The sequence below is a fragment of the Piliocolobus tephrosceles genome, chromosome 16 (assembly GCF_002776525.5).
Source record: "Piliocolobus tephrosceles isolate RC106 chromosome 16, ASM277652v3, whole genome shotgun sequence".
NCBI classification, from domain to species: domain Eukaryota; kingdom Metazoa; phylum Chordata; class Mammalia; order Primates; family Cercopithecidae; genus Piliocolobus; species Piliocolobus tephrosceles.
The window spans coordinates 32,831,290-32,851,084 of NC_045449.1; the positions used below are offsets into that span (position 1 = coordinate 32,831,290).

General features: G+C 38.4%; 1 protein-coding gene across 8 annotated transcripts in view; it reads left to right on the top strand.

The window, feature by feature from the left end:
* Positions 1 to 19,795, top strand: part of BCAS3 (BCAS3 microtubule associated cell migration factor) — a 722,154-nt gene that overhangs the window by 394,041 nt on the left and 308,318 nt on the right. For 7 of the 8 annotated variants that reach the window (XM_023204675.3, XM_023204674.3, XM_023204677.2 and 4 more), the window contains 3 exons: positions 648 to 748; positions 3,728 to 3,924; positions 10,774 to 10,871. In XM_023204675.3, coding sequence (XP_023060443.1) covers positions 648 to 748; positions 3,728 to 3,924; positions 10,774 to 10,871 — 396 coding nt within the window. Of the gene's footprint in view, positions 1 to 647; positions 749 to 3,727; positions 3,925 to 10,773; positions 10,872 to 13,455; positions 13,599 to 19,795 lie in introns of those variants that run through there. The other variant, XM_023204681.2, reaches the window with a different exon arrangement.

Here is a 19,795-nt window from a genome sequence, read left to right on the forward strand (position 1 = left end):
TGGAGACAGAGTGAGTGAGTCGTAGCTTCCAAAGAAGAGACTAAGATTTTGAGGAGATAATGTCTGGTTCATATTAGGAACTCAGTAAATGTTTTTGAATCATTGTGTTGTTTTACTAAGCAAATGTTCCTATTTGAGTGAAAAAGTAGGCTGTTTATAATTTGACTATGTCATATCACTTAAGAATCATGAAAACTACTCAGGTATCTAAGAAAGATCATGTATTTCTCTGGATAAATGAATTTTTTCAGGACTGAAAGCATTTTTTCAATTAAATGTGCATTTTTATGCCTAACATTTATATGAAGCTACTAAATAAACTCTTTTAAAGAATCCTAATATCATCCCCCAATGAACAGATTTGTCGCTGCTCTTCAGTGTACTTTTGCTATTAGCATGTAGTTAGTTGTTTATTTCTTTTATTGCAAGAAGATGTCATTACTAAATTCCTGTATATATTTTTTAAAGTATCTTATTCCTAAGAACTTCATTCTTACTTGTTCAATAATCGTTTGAATTGCCTCTGTGCTTTAAAGTATTATATTTTATCTTATAAATTACCATAGTATCCAAAGTGGTTGTGCCCATGTCTGTTTTTCCACTACACGGAATAAAGTGGTTTAAATCTTACTTTCTTTCTCCTTTAGTGGTTCCCCCTGGAAGTCCTGGGCCCATTACTCGACATGGGTCTTATGACAGTTTAGCTTCTGACCATAGTGGACAGGAAGATGAAGAATGGCTTTCCCAGGTAAAACTCTGAAATATTGAGAGTATTAAAGTAAAATAAAACAAATTTACTGTTTTTATTCTTTTTCTTAGAGGTAAATGGGGAGAATTGGTAACTCTTTGTTGGAGTATCAAGAATTAGTTGTCTTTCCATACTACAAATTACTCCACAAATACTGCTGCAGGTGTATATATACATATTATGTATACATTATACATATTTGTGTGTGTATATGAGTATATATATGTTAGCTTCCATACACATGGCATAAAATCTATGTATTTTTCACACAATCCAATCCATTTAAAGCCTTAGGGCCTTGAAAGTAATTAATTAATTTTTGAGGCAGAGTCTTGCTCTGTCACCCAGGCTGGAGTACAGTGACATGACCTTGGCTCACTGCAACCTCCACTTCCTGATTTCAAGCGATTTTCGTGCCTCAGCTTCTTGAGTAGCTGAGATTACAGGCATGTGCCACCCTGCCTGGCTAATTTTTGTATTTTTAGTAGAGACAAGGTTTCGCCATGTTGGCCAGGTTGGTCTTGAACTCCTGACTTCAAGCGATCCACCCATCTTGGCCTCCGAAAGTGCTGGGATTATAGGCATGAGCCTCTGTGACCAGCTAGGACTTTGGAATTTAAATAGGCTCTTTGGAGCACATTTTCATCAGGTTTAAACTAAAAGTTGACCTTGATGAAACAGTGAAGCCACTCAGCAATCTTTGGGATTTGTTTTGTGGAGCCAGCATTTTCCGAAGATTGAGTTCATACTTTCACTATTGGAAATATAACATTCTACCCTACAGAAGTTCTGATGGTGCCCTCTGGGTTTCCTTTCCTAAGCCCATGTGATGCTGCTTTTAGTGGTCTCTAAACCAGCCCTACAACATTGCTGGGACTCCAGGCATGCATCACCATGCTGGCTAATTTGTTTGTTTGTTTGTTTGTTTGTTTGTTTGTTTGTTTGTTTTTTAATGTAGAGATAGGATCTCCCTGTGTTGCTTAGGCTGATCTTGAGCTCTGGGGCTCAAGCAATCCTCCTGTGTTGGCCTCCCAAAGTGCTGGGATTACAGGCAAGAGCCACCATGCCCATCTCCAACAGCTTCACTGACCATCAAGGGCTTTGAAATAAAAGATACTTGGGCAGATTTCAAAATGATGGGATTACAAATGACTTCGTTACAAATGCTGTTATGTCTTCCTCAAGTCTGACATCATTTTGTGAAGCTAATGACCTATCTCAGATTACCAATCTGGCAGCTTTTCATCGGACAGGTGCCTCAGAAAATGTGGAGGCCATTTGTAGTTTCATTTCTTTCTCAAGGAGAGTAGCCTGAAAACTAAAGTCTGGAAAATCAAAAGTAAAGTAAACTGGAAAATCAAACAGTGTCTAGGTAACATGTATTTATTTCATCACACCAAAAATATTCACAGGAAGTTTTTCAGTTCCTGGCATGTGGTGGTCCATCCTTTCTTAATGATAGGAAGATAAAGTAAACCCAAAACGCGTGTGTTTTTTCCAGAATCAAAATGTTGTCCAAGGAATGCTGGCAGAGAAACCACCGTCCTTCACTTCAACTTTTCAATTAGGAAAAGGGGTAATGTGTGCTGTCAGTGTGAAAGTATATACAATATGTTTGTCCGGCACACAACAGGAGAGTGAATAGGAACATCTGGCCATCGCCTCGGTGAAATTGCACAGGCATCTGTTTACCTCTCGGCTCTGTGACACTGATGGTTTTGAGCTTAAAATACACAGAATGCTTTATCTGTGGCCTAATTTACATTGCTGAATACAACTACTTGAATCAGAAATCACTGTCCTCAATCTGAGCAGTTTTCTCCCTGTGATTAGTGGGAATGTGAATATTGTTCCAAAGACCATGATGCTTTTGCCCTTTTGGACTCACAAACACAGGGCTACACTCTGTGAACCTTTTCGGTTATGTTTTGTTAAGAATTAATCACCACAATCAGAGAAATGTGATTAAATATAAAAGAACTCAGGACAAAATTAAGGCACGTGAGAAGTCAATTACATTGACTTGCACAGGCATAGAGGTACCAATGACAAGACATTTAAACTAATTTGCATATTTAGTTTCTCATTCGAGTTGATTATTTGTAAAAAAAAAAAAAAAAATCATGTAATATATATATTTTCAGGTTTTTCCAAGTGTTTTCTACCCACTTCTTTGACTTTATAATGTTTAATAAAATATTGGCAGCATTCCCTACGCCCTCCATTGAGCATTAAATTCATAAAGCATTTTGGTATTTCTGTTTTGTAGCACATAAAATGCCTGTGTCGATATTTGTGGCAGTTGAGAAAACACACTAATTATTGGTATTTGGAAGACAAAAATCTAGTTTGAGAGAAAGTATAAAATAATTTTTTCATTTAAAAGTGGATTGGAGTAATATTCGGGCAGTATAGTAAATATTATAATATTTTATTGTGGAAAGAAAGTGGCTTTGGGCATTAAAATCATTTCAGACCTTTACTTTTCCTTGCGTAGTTCAAGAACAACTTCACATTTGTCATAAGCTTGATCCTCAGTGAAGGAATTACTTTTAATCTGTGGATTAATAGGTGTAGTATTCAGTGCATGCCCGCAACATGGTAAGTACTGTCTAGAGTGAACGAAAAGGTAGACCCTAGGGAGCTGACACTAGTTACATGAGGCAAGAAACTGGTCCTTTTACTTTCATGTGATTTTTGTGTTGTATATGTGTGTGAGGTGTGCTTGTGTGTCTGTGTATGTATGTGTACACAAAGTGTATTTTTTGTTTTTGTTGATGAAAAGCAGTAGAGGGATATTTTGAATGTCTGCATCAGCTGTGACTATCATCGCCTTTTAATTATGGGTGCCCTATCCCTTTCCCACTTTAACATGGGCTTCTTGAAGAATGCGGGTGTTGAGAGGAAGAATGGGGGATTGTGAAGTCTCTCAAATCAGGATCACAAACCATTTAAATCATCATTGCTACTCTGTTCCAGGTTGAAATTGTAACACACACTGGACCCCACAGACGTCTGTGGATGGGTCCACAGTTCCAGTTCAAAACCATCCATCCCTCAGGCCAAACCACAGTCATCTCATCCAGTTCATCTGTGTTGCAGTCTCATGGTCCGAGTGACACACCACAGCCTCTTTTGGATTTTGATACAGATGACCTTGATCTCAACAGTCTCAGGTAGGAAATGAGAACTAGGGAGTGATTTGAATGAAAGGATTAATATGTTCATGTGGAATGAGCATCATATGTAATATTTAGGTTTCCCCTTTTGGGGGGACTACATGTACTGTTGCACGTAATTCACTGTCATTACTTGGGATCGTATGTAGGGTCTCATGTGGGATCACATTACATGTAATAAATACTTGTTTTTCAGGTTATATTGTCCCTAAATCTAATACTCACTGCACGTTTCAAGCAATTTCACCTTTTGATGCTTTGCTTATATTTCTAACTGCTTGAATCTGATTATGTATTCTTTTCCTGATCTTTCAGAAGTTGGCACCACCTTTTAATTAAATTTCATCTGTGATTTTAATCTAATCCTGTATCTCCCTTCTTTTAGATTATATAAAGTTTTTGGATGGAAAAACGTTGGTATACATTCAGCTATAGTTTATCATTTATATTTTTATAATACATGTTCTCTCATCCTTATTTGTAGAAATCCTAGTACAGGTGTTCAAATTATGCTTTTTATTATTAGCTTATTTTTTTATTGCAACTCAGACAGTTTTGACTTGCAGTCTCAAGTTTGCTTAGCAGTTTGTTATACCAAGACTTGACACATTAGGGTGCAATAGATAATGAAGGACTCGGTCTAATGTAACATAATCTCCCTTTTCTTGTCTTCTCTTTAAAACAAACAACCCCATGACAAAGTGGGCAAAGGATATGAACAGATACTTCTCAAAAGAAGACATTCATACAGCCAGCAGACACATGAAAAAAATGCTCATCATCACTTGCCATCAGAGAAATGCAAATCAAAACCACAGTGAGATACCATCTCACACCAGTTAGAATGACAATCATTAAAAAATCAGGAAACAACAGGTGCTGGAGAGGATGTGGAGAAATAGAAACACTTTTACACTGTTGATGGGACTGTAAACTAGTTCAACCATTGTGGAAAACAATGTGGCAATTCCTCAAGGATCTAGAACTAGAAATACCATTTGACCCAGCCATCCCATTACTGGGTATATACCCCAAGGATTATAAATCATGCTGCTATAAAGACACATGCACACATATGTTTATTGCTGCGCTATTCACAATAGCAAAGACTTGGAATCAACCCAAATGTCCATCAGTGACAGACTGGATTAAGAAAATGTGGCACGTATACACCATGGAATACTATGCAGCCATAAAAAAGGATGAGTTCGTGTCCTTTGTAGGGACATGGATGCAAGCGGAAACCATCGTTCTTAGCAAACTATCACAAGAACAGAAAACCAAACACTGCATGTTCTCACTCATAGGTGGGAATTGATCAATGAGATCACTTGGACACAGGAAGGGGGACATCATACACCAGGGCCTATTGTGGGGTGGGGGAAGTGGGGAAGGATAGCATTAGGAGATATATCTAATGTAAATGACAAGTTAATGGGTGCAGCACACCAACATGGCACATGTCTACATATGTAACACGTTGTGCACATGTACCCTAGAATTTAAAGTATAATTTAAAAAAAAAAAGAAAAGAAATATTTGTTTCTTCTACTGTAGGCTTGACAGCTTTTCAATACTTAAAAGCATTTTAAAGTAAGATTGGTGGTTAAACTAAAAGTGATTTTTGACACAATAAAACATAAACCAATATATTCCAAGTAAAAAAAACACACAAAAATTCTATAGTGTATCTTGAATATAAAACAACCCTCTGACCTTTTTCTTGCACACCTTTTAAAAAATAGTGAGAAAATATGTTCCAGTTACATAGTGGAAATATGTTTTTGTCTTCTCTTTGTCAGTATCAATAGAAAATTGTATAACAAAATGAAAATTTTTGCAAACTTGGATTATGCCTGATGTATCTGTTTAGAAAATATGACACATATTTACTGAGTACCTGCCAGGAGGTGCCAGGAGATATACCTACAGTACAGCCAGCTGCCTGAATTGCAGCTCTTCATTTCACTCCCTAATCCTGCTCTCACCCCTATTCTTTCTCAGCTCTTTATTTCATTTATTTTTTATTTTATTTTTTGAGACGGAGTCTCGCTGGGTTACCCAGGCTGGAGTGCAGTGATGTGATCTCGGCTCACTGCAACCTCCGTCTCCTGGGTTCAAGCAATTCTCCTGCCTCAGCCTCTTGAGTAGCTGGGGTGACAGGCGCCCACCACCAGACCCAGCAACTTTTTGTATTATTAGTAGAGCCGGGGTTTCAACATGTTGGCCAGGCTGGTCTTGAACTCATGACCTCAAGTGATCCTCCTGCCTTGGACTCCCAAAGTGCTAGGATTACAGGCATGAGTATTTTTGTGTGTGTGTGTGACTCAGTCCCACTCTGTCACCCGGGCTGGAGTGCCGTGGTATGATCTCAGTTCACTGCAACGTCTGCCTGCTGGATTCAAGCAATTCTCCTACCCCAGCCTCCTGAGTAACTGATATTACAGGTACGCGGCACCACGCCTGGCTGGTTTTTGTGTTTCTAGTAGAGATGGAGTTTCACTCTGTTGGCCGGGCTGGTCTTGAACTCCTGACCTCAGGTGATCTGCCTGCCTCTGCCTCCCAAAGTGTGGGGATAACAGGCGTGAGCCACTGCGCCTGTCCTCCTCTCTTTAAATGACTCCACAGACTGCCTACTCAAGACAGAATCTAGAGGTTATCCTTGAAATCTCTCCTTTCACACATGCCACATCTAATTCTTCACCAACTTATGTCATTTCTATTCAAAATACATCTAGAAACCTTCCACTCCTCTCCATTCTGAATGCTAGCACCCTAGCAACATCTCAGACTCCTAACTGCTGTCTCTTTTTACATTTTTGCTTTCCCCTGACTGATGTATTTCCTTAAAGAATGATTCGGTCAGGGCACGGTGGTTCACGCCTATAATTCCAGCACTTTGGGAGGCCGAAGAGTGGGGATCACGAGGTCAGGAGTTCGAGACCAGCCTGACCAGCACGGTGAAATCCCATCTCTATTTAAAAAGTACAAAAAATTAGCCGGGCATGGTGGTGCGCGCCTGTGATCCCAGCTACTCGGGAGGCTGTGGCAGGAGAATTGCTTGAACCCGTGAGGCAGAAGTTGCAATGAGCCGAGATCGTGCCACTGCACTCTAGCCTGGGTGACAGAGTGAGACTCCGTCTCAAAACAAACAAACAAACAAAAGAATGATTCATAAAGAAGAATGTATCTCCTTTCAATACCTTGTTTAGTATTTTTCATTTGTTTAGTCTGTTTTGTATTTTGTTTTTTTCTTCTCTACATTTTTGTTTTTTTGTTCCAGCATAATTTCTCCAGCTTTCTAAAAGTGACATTTTTTGACCAAGATGTCAGGTAATAATGACAGAATACAGTGAGAGTGTAAGACCAATTTTCAGTGATGCTAATGATCAAATATGGTCTAGATAAGGATCTCAAGCCATGGTCAGGGAGTCTATTCTTTTTAGTCCTCAACTTAGTGATTCAGTGTACTCGTGTTTACAACAGTCATTTGGTTATTTAAATGTTAATAATAAAGCATTTAAAATAAGTAACCCAATTTATTCTCTTAACCAACTATGTAACACATTTAGTTTTTTTGCTAAACGGTGCACAAGACACTGTCTCGTTTTTTTCTGGTGATTGACCAGCTGCTATTTATAAAACCCTGCGCTTTTTCTTAGGTGGTCTTTGCCTCATTGTTTTGTGGCCTCCTCCAGCTTTCTTTGTTACTCTTTTCCTCAGGTATTAATCCTTCTATTAAGATAGTTCTAACTCGCTTATTTTAAAAGTAGATATAGCTACTTTTCCAAGTCCTTAAGAATTTTCCTCAGAGACTTTCCCTTTGTTAATAATACTAAATAACTCCCCACATTTTGTTTAAATCTAAATGACTTCAAATTGTTCATGTTTGATTAGAATATTAACCTGTTTACTGGACACATGTAACCTTTAGAAACCTTTATACTGAGCAACAGGTTTATACATTTCTATTAACTGCATTTGTAATTTATATTTTAAACTTTCAGCAGGTAAGCTTGGTTGGGACCTTGGCTAAGACCCTACAGCAGTTTTTACGGGAAATTTAGATTTAACTCACATCAATTTTAAGTCCTTTTTAGTACCACCGTTTCCCACCCAGCATCCAATTAGAAACCCAACTGTTGAGATTCTTCTCATACTCGTTTATGATCACTCTAGCCCAACTTCTTGTCTCTCATCTAATTTCTACACGTCTGTGCATGGTGGCCTATGGCCAACCTTTGGCTTTACTTTCTCTTTTAAACTGTGAAGTCCTTATTTAGATTTTTGGGGGCTCGCCTGACCCTTAACACCTAGTACACTGTCCTGTACCCCATAGGATATCAATAATAATATGTAGTGCAGTGATAATCTTCCTCCCTGCCCCCTAACCAAAATAGGAAACAGGCGGGCATAGTGTTGACTCTCATCCGTAAGGGAATCAGGCAAGCTCCCTACCCAGAGCAGGTGTTTAAAAAGAATGGGCAATGAAATATTTGCTAACAGATCTGAGAAACATATAATGTAAAAGATGTTGAGTATGCAAAGCCTCTCTTTCCACCTAAGATGAGCTCCTCAGAAAGTGGTTACTATTTATTTTATTTTATTTAACTGAGATATAATTCACATAACTTGAAAGTCTCTGGTTTGAAAGTGTACAATTCAGTGGGTTTTAGTATATTCACTATGTTTGGCATCCATCCCACTAATTTCAGAACGTTTCCATCATCCCAACCAGTTTTTCTCTTTTTTTGTGAAGAAAGTTCAAACATGTCTAAAATAAAAAGAAAAATAGAATAAGCCCCCATGTATCTGTTGTCCAGCTTCAGCTATCAACTCATGGCCAGTCTTGCTTCATCTGTAGCCTCATTCATACCCTACCTCCAACTCTGGATTATTCAGAAACCCCAATATAAATTGACTACCTATAGGAAATGTATTAGCCCACATAGGAAGTTGTTTAGACTAGAAGGGGGCATAACTTTGAATGAACTGACCGTATCTAAGAGGCTAGCTTTTTGTTGCTCTCAAGAACAAGGAAACTTCTTTTCCAGACTCTTTAAATAAATTTCTCTTTTCTAACTGGCCCACATTAGCTTAGGCTTACCTATCTCCTAACTAACCACTGCTAAGACATGAGATTACCATGATTGGCTTAGAAAAATTAGCTGGGGTGGAATGAATATTGGGTAGTTCTATATAGCAGTGATCAATATTTGTTAATCAATATTTTCAGTACTAGTACTTCCAGTACTAGATCATCCTATACCTCCCTCCTTTTTTTCCTTCCTCACAACAAATGCATGCATTTCATAACTAGTTTGCAGTACACACTTGGCATTTCAGGCTTCTGTCATCTGTCCCACGTTTCTTATCAACTTTTTATCTTCCACCAGTAGCCTTTATGAACTCTGTACTTCAGCCAAATCATGCACTTCAGGATGCCCTGAATCTATCGTATTCAGTCACTAATCTAAGTTTCTGCATGTTGCAGTCCTGTGCTTAAAGGGCATTTCTTGCTCCTCTTCATTATGCATATATACTATTACTATATCCAGACCTAATCCGTGTTCCAGCTTTACAATATCTCTATCTGATGTGGACCCTGCATGTCTTCCCCCATCTCCTCAATCTGAACTTCTATTATTTATGTCATTCATATTTACACTTTAGTTTTATTTTGCATTGTCATGAATGTGCATGTGCTATGTCATATATATACACATTGGTCTGTATTTTATGTTTTGTTTCTACTTGTTCCCAGAGTAATGCCTACATGCAATTAATATTCAGTAAATACTTACAGTATGAATGAATTACCAGAAATGCATACATATATTGTTGTAATAAGTTTTTATTTCACTAAGTTGCCTGGGACTTTCAGATCTTTTAATCTTCCAGATACTTTTATGTTAATAGTGTTTATTCTAATGCAGCTAGAAAGAACACTCGGCATTTGGCATTTATATGTTTATTATTCTTTTTTTTTTTTCTGAGATGGAGTCTTGCTCTGTCACCCAGGCTGGAGTGCAGTGGTACAATCTCGGCTCACTGAAACCTCTGCCTCCTGGGTTCAAGCAGTTCTTCTGCCTCAGCCTCCTGAGTAGCTGGGACTATAGGTGCATGCTACCACACCCGGCTAATTTTTGCATTTTTAGTAGATGTGGGGCTTCACTGTGTTATCCTGGATGGATGTTTATTATTCTTAAGCAACTTTAAATTGTATGTGGTAGTTTGCACGTTTACTGAGGTTCTAATTGATTCTTGTATGCTAGTTGGTAATTTTATAAAGGTAGCTCAGTTAGTAGTGACCCACCCCAGCCACAGTACATCTTTGTTATCCTATGCTTACTGTCAGATATAAAGTAACTTTCATAAAGGATTTTAAGGAGCATCTCAAAATTTTGAATTACATATTGCTGCCTTTTATGGAACACATTAATAGCTATGGTGCTATTAGTGAATTTTAGGATTCTCAAAACTCTTCATATGTGTCCCTTGGAAATCCCAAAGGTTTCAGTATAAACATTTTCAGTGTTTTATTTCCTCTTCCATTCTACTTATTGTATCCCTTTGAATTAATGTCAGCTTTTCAGTCCCTTCCTTAAAAATCTATGGACTAACACACAAAGATAAGTTAGAAGGGGTCTGGCGTGTAGACAATGTTTGTAGTGCTGTATCCTTGGGCAGCAATTAGGGACTGCCGCTGCCCTGTTTGTCTTATTTTAGAATGGATGGTTCTTTAATGAATTGTGCTACTCCAGCATTCCTGATTTAAGGTCTCTTGTAGCAAGTGACAGTTTTGATGCCAGTAACATATGTGAATTAAATTAAATTGCATTGCAGGATCCAGCCAGTCCGCTCTGACCCAGTCAGCATGCCAGGGTCATCCCGTCCAGTCTCTGATCGAAGGGGAGTTTCCACAGTGATTGATGCTGCCTCAGGTAGAAAACCACCTCTGAAATGTTTTTTGGGCAGTCCTGTGCATTTTTAACTAATTTTCTCGCACAATGTAGAGGATGACATTTATTTGCTTTCCTCTTTGTTTTTTTGTTCTGTGGTGTGTGTGTGTTTTAATACAGTACTATGCCTATATTTGTTGCTGAACAATGCCGTGCTTTTACCCATTCCTAAGGTTGGTGAATGATGCTGTGGAGTTGACACTTGATTAAATGTAACGAACATAGTATTGAAGGCTACAGGGTTGATGACTGTTTTGCCTTTGATCACTGAAATGTGGAGAAGCAACCTTGACAGAGAACATAAATACAATATATGGATTCAATTTACTCAACCTGTTGAGTATCGAAGTGCCTAATCTGTGGAAGTAGAGAAGAGTCCAAATGCTATAGCTTGAATGATTTTATTATCAAAAGCATCAAGTTTAGAAATTCATTAACTTAACTCTGGCCTATCACAGTTATTAATTTCCTATCCTTGGAAACAAGCTATGAATATATATCATTAGTACGGAGGAGATCTTTGCCTTTATATGTGATGATTGCTCTATTAGTATTATAAAACTGTTTTCAGCCAGGCCTACTAAATGGTAGAAGTGTCTGTAGTGATACATTTTCTCGTCTCTAAGTCGAGTGATAAAATAAGGACAGCGATGCCTTGCTTTATCATGCAGCTGGGGAGCATCTGAAGACAGCGCATGGCAGGATTTTGTCCAAAAATTCTCTCTCAAGTAGAATTATTAAATACTCGGCATTAGTCAAACAGTTGAGTCAGAGAGGATTTTAATCTATAGCGATTTCAAAATCCCTAGAGACTGCTGATTTGATTGAGGCTTAAACTGAAAGAAAATGGAAACAAACACGAAACTGATTTGTGAAGGTCACTTTAAAAAGACCAAAGCTTCTGTCTGTGGATATATTTTTAAGTGTCAAAGCTAATGAGTTTTATACATATTCTTAGCTTTCTGATTTTTTGGTTAGTGGATTGTACCTTGCATCTTGCTGAACTGCCCCATCTAGGGCTATGCCGTCGTTTTTAATGTAGACTATTACTTTAGAGGACTCATGCTTGTTCCTACTGCTTTAACTTGGCAACCATGGTTGTCCCCTGGAAATGAGCATGGAAATGTGTAGAGTCGCTATCATTGCTTCCCTGCATTGAATGAGATATCGAGATAGGGAACTTAAACGATAAATCTTTTTTATAGTCACATTCTGAGAATGCTAGACTTTGTGCCCATTTGGAATGATCATTTACAATTTTAAACTCTGGAAATGTTACATATTTTAACCTGAAGTATTTTATTCAAGATTACAAGAGTAGTCCTTGATTGGGCTTTTTAGACCTTCTTAAACTACCAGATTACTGATGCTTTATTGTCGAGTGACTAGCTACTAGGAACACATGCTGCCAAAGCAGTTACCTTGTGTTATTAAAAGTAGACATATTCAATACTAGATTCTGAGTAGCACTCCATATATATATATATATATATATATATTTTTTTTTTCTTTTTGAGAAAGAGTCTCGCACCGTCACCCATGCTGGAGTGCAGTGGCACCATCTTGGCTCACTGCAACCTCTGCCTCCCAGGTCCAAGCAATTCTCCTATCTTGGCTTCCCAAGTAGCTGGGACTACAGGCACCTGCCACCACACCCAGCTAATTTTTGTATTTTTAGTAGGGACGGGGTTTCACCTTGTTGGTCAGGCCGGTCTTGAACTCCTGACCTCAGGTGATCCACCCACCTTGGCCTCCCAAAGTGTTGGGATTACGGGCGTTAGCCACCGCGCCTGGCCAACATTCCATATTTATCATGTATCAATCTTAGCTGTATGTAAAGTCATCTCATGCAACAAGGGAGGAGCTTCAGTGAACTGTTATTTAGCAGTTCTTCCTTTTACAAGAAGAGTTTTTAAGTTGATTTTTGAATAAGGAATTAGATCCTACATGTAAATAATCTGATATGTAAGTAGTCCTAAGATTACTTAATTTACATCAGATATACGCTGTATGAGTTTCTAAAATACTGTTCTATGGCATTGACCTTCTCTGCCTGAAAGTACCAATCTTTTGAGTAGGAAAGAACTTCTTGGTGGCTAAGCTTTATTATTATTTTTCTAGGCCTGTTTTCATTCTAGGAAGCCATGGTACCTTTCTGAAAGACAACCAAAACAATGAAACATGTGTGCTGCTTTCTTTAACTTTGAGCTAAAGAACCCTCATAGATAAGGAATTGGACTTTTATGAGTAATTCTGTCTTCAGCTACCTCTCAGTTGGTTCGGATCCCTTTTGAATGAGAAATATACGTTAATGCATTTTTTGAGCGAATAATGTTTTGTTGTGGAATGTCCATCTACTTTAGTAGGACCAACTGTTGTTAACAGAATTACTTTCTACATCTGTGGAAAACAACATCTAGGCTGACAAAAGTCAAGGTAGCAAGTCTAACAAAATCGAGGCTAAATGATTTGAGTTCTTTATGGAAACATATTTATGGGAAAATTTTGTTGTAGATTCTTCTGTTAAAAAGAATCTAATAAATTTTTATAATTGCTCCTACACCAGGAAGTGTACCTCTGAGTATGATCCATGCCTTGAAGTCAGCTGCACATTAGGAAGATGCTTATCTGGAGGTTTCATTGCCTGTTACTTAGAGATACAGCCAGTGTGGCACCTCTTATGTTGGTCTTCATTGCCTTATATTACCTTCAAGCATTTTACATGACTTCATGGATTATCTTTTGAATTATTCTTATGGCACATGTTACACTTAACCCTCTATTTTAGTGACAGCTCTTGCTCTGTCTAACCTTCTGGCGGTATAATTATTTTTCATGTAATTACTTTATTCACAGATATAGAATTTAATGTGATATAATTAAATCTTTTGACAATTATAACAGTTTTTAAAGTGAAAATATTTTATTTAAATCTCGGGTCTGCAGTTTATTTTTTAGGTATCTATGTATTAATCTGACAGTGTTATTCCATTGAAACTAAAAGAGGTGTGCAGAGTGTGCCACTTTTGCCACGTAATGATTTTTTTTCACAATTTCTTAATCATCTGGTAATCTCAGGTTCACGCTTTTGCAAAGAAACACATTGCCTAAAACACATATTTTTAAATTATTAACTTCAGTGATTTAAGCACAGGGTAAATTCTATGCCTTTAGATACCTATGAACTAGATTCTTACTGTCTCTCTATAAAATACGTATAGAGCATTTTCGATTTTCAGCAGTTCCTTAACTGCTTAATGAGTAGATGTTATTCCCATAACATCAGTCTCATCTTGGCTTTGGTGATTCAAGCGACACCATACTGGTTGGGTGCAGTGGATCACACCTATAATCCTAGCACTTTGGGAGGCCGAAGTGGCGGATCACTTGAGGTCAGGTGTTTGAGACCAGCCTGGCGAAACCCCATCCCTACTAAAAATACAAAAATTAGTTGGGCGTGGTTTCGCGTGCCTGTAATCCCTGCTACTCAGGAGGCTGAGGCACAAGAATCGCTTGAACTGGGAGGCAGAGGTTGCAGTGAGTTGAGATTGCGCCAGTGCACTCCAGCCTGGGTGACCGAGCAAGGCTCTGTCTCAAAACAAAACCATCCTACCTAAAATTTGTGGGGGTTAAATAATTGTAAGATGTCCCCTTCTTGGCTGAGGAGATCACTTTGGAAATGGACACATTATAGGATTTTAACCTAAGACACAGGCTACCCAGACCAAATGGGATTTGGGGCAGTTGCTCACTTTTTCCCATGTCCTGCTAATGAACAACAATGTCTATGAATCATTGATAGTATTTCTAGCCAAAGCACGGCATCAATTTATTCATTTTTCTGTACGTTCATTTTGGCTAGATAGCTAAGAATTTCTTCCCATTCTTTGTACCTTATAACGTGTGCCCTTCTTTTGATAAAGGTGTAGGGCCTCCAAAGAGAAAGCAGAAAGACAGCTGTCAGTGTCTTGTTGGAACTTTGTTTTCCAGATTGCTGACTATTCTTGTTCCAAAACTTGAAGGCTGTACCTAATAGATAACCTTTCCTTGCTTCTGAGTCATCAAATCAAAGAGCCTAGAAAGATCTGGTTCACCCTGAGTTTGTTTGTCTTGATTTGTGGTTTTACTATGGAGATGGATGTTTACTAACAAAGAACTCAGATAATTGAGATCGAAGGACAAACTTATGTGTGACTCATATGCAGAGCAGACATCTTTATCAAACTCTGTTAAAGAAAACATTTTATAAAGTTATGAGGTGTGGTGGAAGCGGTGTTTGTGTACATGCCTGAGGAAGATGGTAGTGTGAAGGGACAATGTGACAGATAAGAAAAATGACTTCTTATCCTTCTGAGCAGGCTTGGATCATAAGGTATTAGTGTTACATCAAGCATTTCAGTAAATAGGGATAAAGTTGCAGACTTGGGGTTTTTTGTTCTTGACTCAAGAGGAGTACTACTTTTGTTGTACAATTGAAGTAATAAAAATAATTAATTTAGGATATACCTTTTGCGCACCTAATTTTTCCCACTATCAAAATAACTTGTTTACTGAAGAAAATTATACCCTTAAAATCCCAAACTAGTTTGATTTGATTAATTTTATAATGATCATTTATGCCTACTTTATGTATTTGGCATTTGGTACATCACCTTCAAAAAACCAAGTAATACTCATTAATAGAGAAGTGCAACTAGATGCGTACCAAGGAGGTTATTTGAGCAGTTTTTATTTTGTCTTGCAGTCAAATCTGTGCTGGAAAGACCTTCTTATAGAGACATTCTTTTATCATATAGAGATTTTGTTCATGGACTGAGGGAAGAGTGTTTTTTTTTTTGTTTTAGACAGAGTTTCACTCTTGTTGCCCAGGCTGGAGTGCAATGGCATGATCTCAGCTCGCTGCTACCTCCGCCTCCGGGGTTCAAGCGATTCTCCTGCCTCAGCCTCCCAAGTAGCTGGAATTACAGGCACGTGCCACCACCCTGCCCAGCTAATTTTTTGTATTTTTAGTAGAGATGGGGTTTCACCATGTTGGCTAGGCTAGTCTCGAACTTCTGCCCTCAGGTGATCCCCCCCCACCTCGGTCTCCCAAAGTGCTGGGATTACAGGTGTGAGCCACCGTGCCCAGCCTAGGGGAAGAGTATTCTAAGATTATATTTCACTGTATCGACAGTTGCCATTCCAGTCTGAGGCTGACTTAGATACTATATCTTAAAGGCTGTCAGAGGCACAGAGATGCTGATGGTAAAAATAAAGAGATTAGTGAGAGACATCGTTCATTCTACAATGGTGTGGCCACATAGCTCCATGGTCTTAAAGCTAGAACTGAGTGAAAAAAGCCATGACTTTATAATCATGATCTTGAACTTTTGCTAAAACCTTCAAGTCATTCTCCTACCATGCCATTCACTTCTACATCAGTAAAAGAAGATTAAGAGTCCCTTTGCAAAACTTTTTTTACCACCTTTTTTGGAAGGGGTGTGTTCAAAGTATTTCCTAAAGTAACTCCTGAATACGAAGTTCTTCAGAAATATTACAATTTCTTTGAATAAATGATGTGATTTTCAATTAATAGAGTTTCAGATATTCTTGATGATTATAAAATGATAAAAACTCCAGGCATGTACCTTGGGTGCTGAAAACTTGTGTGGGATCAGTAAAAGGATTAAGGATAAGAGTGAAATTAAAAGAAGGCTCAGCCCTGACCTGTGAACAATCCCTCAGAGGAGAAAAAATATTCAAACTCAAATATTAAGATTGGCTTTTATATTAGAAATGAGGATGTATATACATTAAATTAATTCTAATCTTTTGATTATCTCCTGTCTGTATAAAATCAAAAGTAAGTTTTAGAGATTAAGAACGTAGGGAAAAGACCTTATTTGCCCATAAGGAAAATGCTCAGCTATATCTCTCCTCTTCTGATTTAAACATTCCTCTTATTCTTTTTTTTTTTTTTTTGAGATGGAGTCTCGCTGTGTTGCCCAGGCTGGAGTGCAGTGGCGTGATCTTGGCTCACTGCAACCTCTGCCTCCCGGGTTCAAGCGATTCTCCTGCCTTAGCCTCCCAAGTAGCTGGGACTATAGGCACGTGCCACCATGCCTGGCTAGCTTTTGTATTTTAGTAGAGACGGGGTTTCACCATGTTGGTCAGGCTGGTCTCAAACTCCTGACCTTGCGATCCGCCTGCCTCGGCCTCCCAAAGTGCTGAGATGACAGGCTTGAGCCACTGCGACTGGCTCTTTATTCTTTCAATATTTATAGGATGTTAGAAAATCAAAGTCAAGTTTAACAATGAGGAAAATTTTAGTTCAGCACAATTAAGAAAAAATGATAAGGCCAGGCGTGGTGGCTCAGGCCTGTAATCCCAGCACTTTGGGTGGCCGAGACGGGCGGATCACGAGGTCAGGAGATCGAGACCATCCTGGCGAACATGGTGAAATCCCGTCTCTACTAAAAAATACAAAAAACTAGCCAGGCGAGGTGGCGGGCGCCTGTAGTCCCAGCTACTCGGGAGGCTGAGGCAGGAGAATGGCGTAAACCCGGGAGGCGGAGCTTGCAGTGAGCTGAGATCCGGCCATGGCACTCCAGCCTGGGAGACAGAGCGAGACTCCATCTCAAAAAACAAAAAAAAAAAAAAAAGAAAAAAAGAAAAAATGATAGCCCCATTGGAAGATGAAGAAACAGTAAACAGAAGTAGAAGAAGCTGTTGGGAAAGTGTCTTCTGATGACACATGCTTCTTTGAATAAATCTTTGTGTCAACTAAAACCTTGCCTATGCTTTCTGTATTGCAAGCACCAGGTCCTTGACATGGCTTTAAATCTTTCCCAAGCATTTTGAGAAGGAATTGATGCAATGCTTCTCACTGTTGATATCCTAGGGTTCCACATATTTACATGGGACTTTTTGACCAAAGACCCAACTTTTCACTTTTGTACATTTACTTTGCCTCTCATACAGGCTGGACTGTTTATATAGTCTGTTGCATCAGACTATGGTGGCAGAGGGACAAGGTTGGGGTCACTATTAGAATTTGTTTAAGTCTGAACCGGGAATTCCATTTGTCTTAGTGACATGAGTGTCAAACTGTTAGTGCAACACTATTTTAAACTGTGCGCAAGAGCCTGAGAGGCTTATGCTTATAGGTGCCATCTATAAACTTAGAAACAAACAAAGAGCCCCTCTCCATTGAATAGTAAGCCCAGTGGGCAATTAAAGAGCAGCCTGGGACCCCATTTGGTCAGCTAGTCAGAGCCAGAGCTCCTGATATTCCCTCTGGATATTGTTGAGAACTGTCACAGAAAGGCTAAAGTAAATAATCAAAATGAAAATAGTTGTTCCAGAGAAAAGTCTTGTTCTGGAATCTTGGTATTAAGGAAGGAATAATGACCAATAATTTATGGATCTTTATTAGTTCTAGTCTCAGCAGAGTCCCTTTCAGCTTGAAACATGCATGAACCTGTGTTTTCAAGCACCTCTGAAGATGTTTTTAAAATTAAGGTATAATTTGGGTGTAGCAAAAATGCACATATTTTAATTGTACAGCTTGATGAATTTTTATATTCAGTTAGCCACTACTCACATAAAAACATAGAATATTTCCATTAACCCAGAAAGTTTCTTATGCCTCTTCCAGTTAATACTACCTATGACCTAGAGGTAACCAGTTTTATCATCACAGATTAGCTTTGCCTATATTAAACTTCCTATGATTGGAATCATCTTGTGTCTATGCTTTTGTATCTCACCTCTTTTGCTCAACTTAATTTGTTTGAGATTCATCCAGGTATTACATGTGTCACTAGTTCATTTTTAATATTGCAGTATAGTGTTGCATTCTGCAAATATACCACAGTTTATATATCCATTATTCTGTCATTTCAAGCTTTCGGCTATTAGGAATAAATCTCCTCTAAACATTTTTTTTACAAGTTCTCTCTCTCTCTCTCATCAACATATGCATATATTTCCTTTGGACATATCTCTAGTACTGGAATTGCTGGATCACAAAGTAGGCATATGTTTAACTCTATTAGGAACTGCCAACATGTCTTCCAAAATGACTGTACCATTTTACATTCTTATCAGCAATGCATGAGCATTCCAGTTGCTCCACATTCTCATCAACACTTGATATTATTGATCTTTATTTTAACCATTCCGGTGGATGTGAACTATGGTTTGAATTTGCTTTTCTCTGCTGAGTAATGATATTGAGCATCTTAAATATATTATTGGCCATTTGGATATCATCTTTTGTAATGTCCTAGTTAACGTGCTGATTTTTATTAGATATGTTGTCTTTATTGAATACCAAGTGTTCTTTAAATATTCTGGATATATGCCTTTCTTGAGATATGTGCATTGCAAATATTTTATTTCAGTTAATTGCCTTTTCACTTTCTTAATGGTATCTTTTGACAAGCAAAAATTTTTTTCATTTTTTTTCCTTTTATGTTTTCACAAACAAAAAATTATCTTTTGTCCAGTCTTTTTTTTTTTTTTTTGAGACAGAGTCTCACTCTGTCACCAAAGCTGGAGTGCAGTGGCATGATCTTGGCTCACTGCAACTTCCGTCTCCCAGATTCAAAGTGATTATCCTGCCTCAGCCTCCTGAGTAGCTGGGACTACAGGTGCCCACTACCACGCTCAGCTAATTTTTGTACTTTTAGTAGAGATGAGGTTTCATCATGTTGGCCAGGCTGGTTTTGAACTCCTGACCTCAGGTGATCTGCCTGCCTCGGCCTCCCAAAGTGCTGGGATTACACCGTGCCCAGCCCCTCCAGTCTTGAAGAGATAACTCTTTTCTAGAAATTGTATAGTTTTAGCCTTCACATTTAGGACTATGATCCTTTTCAAATTAATTAATTAATTAATTTTTTTGAGACAGAGTCTCACTCTGTCGC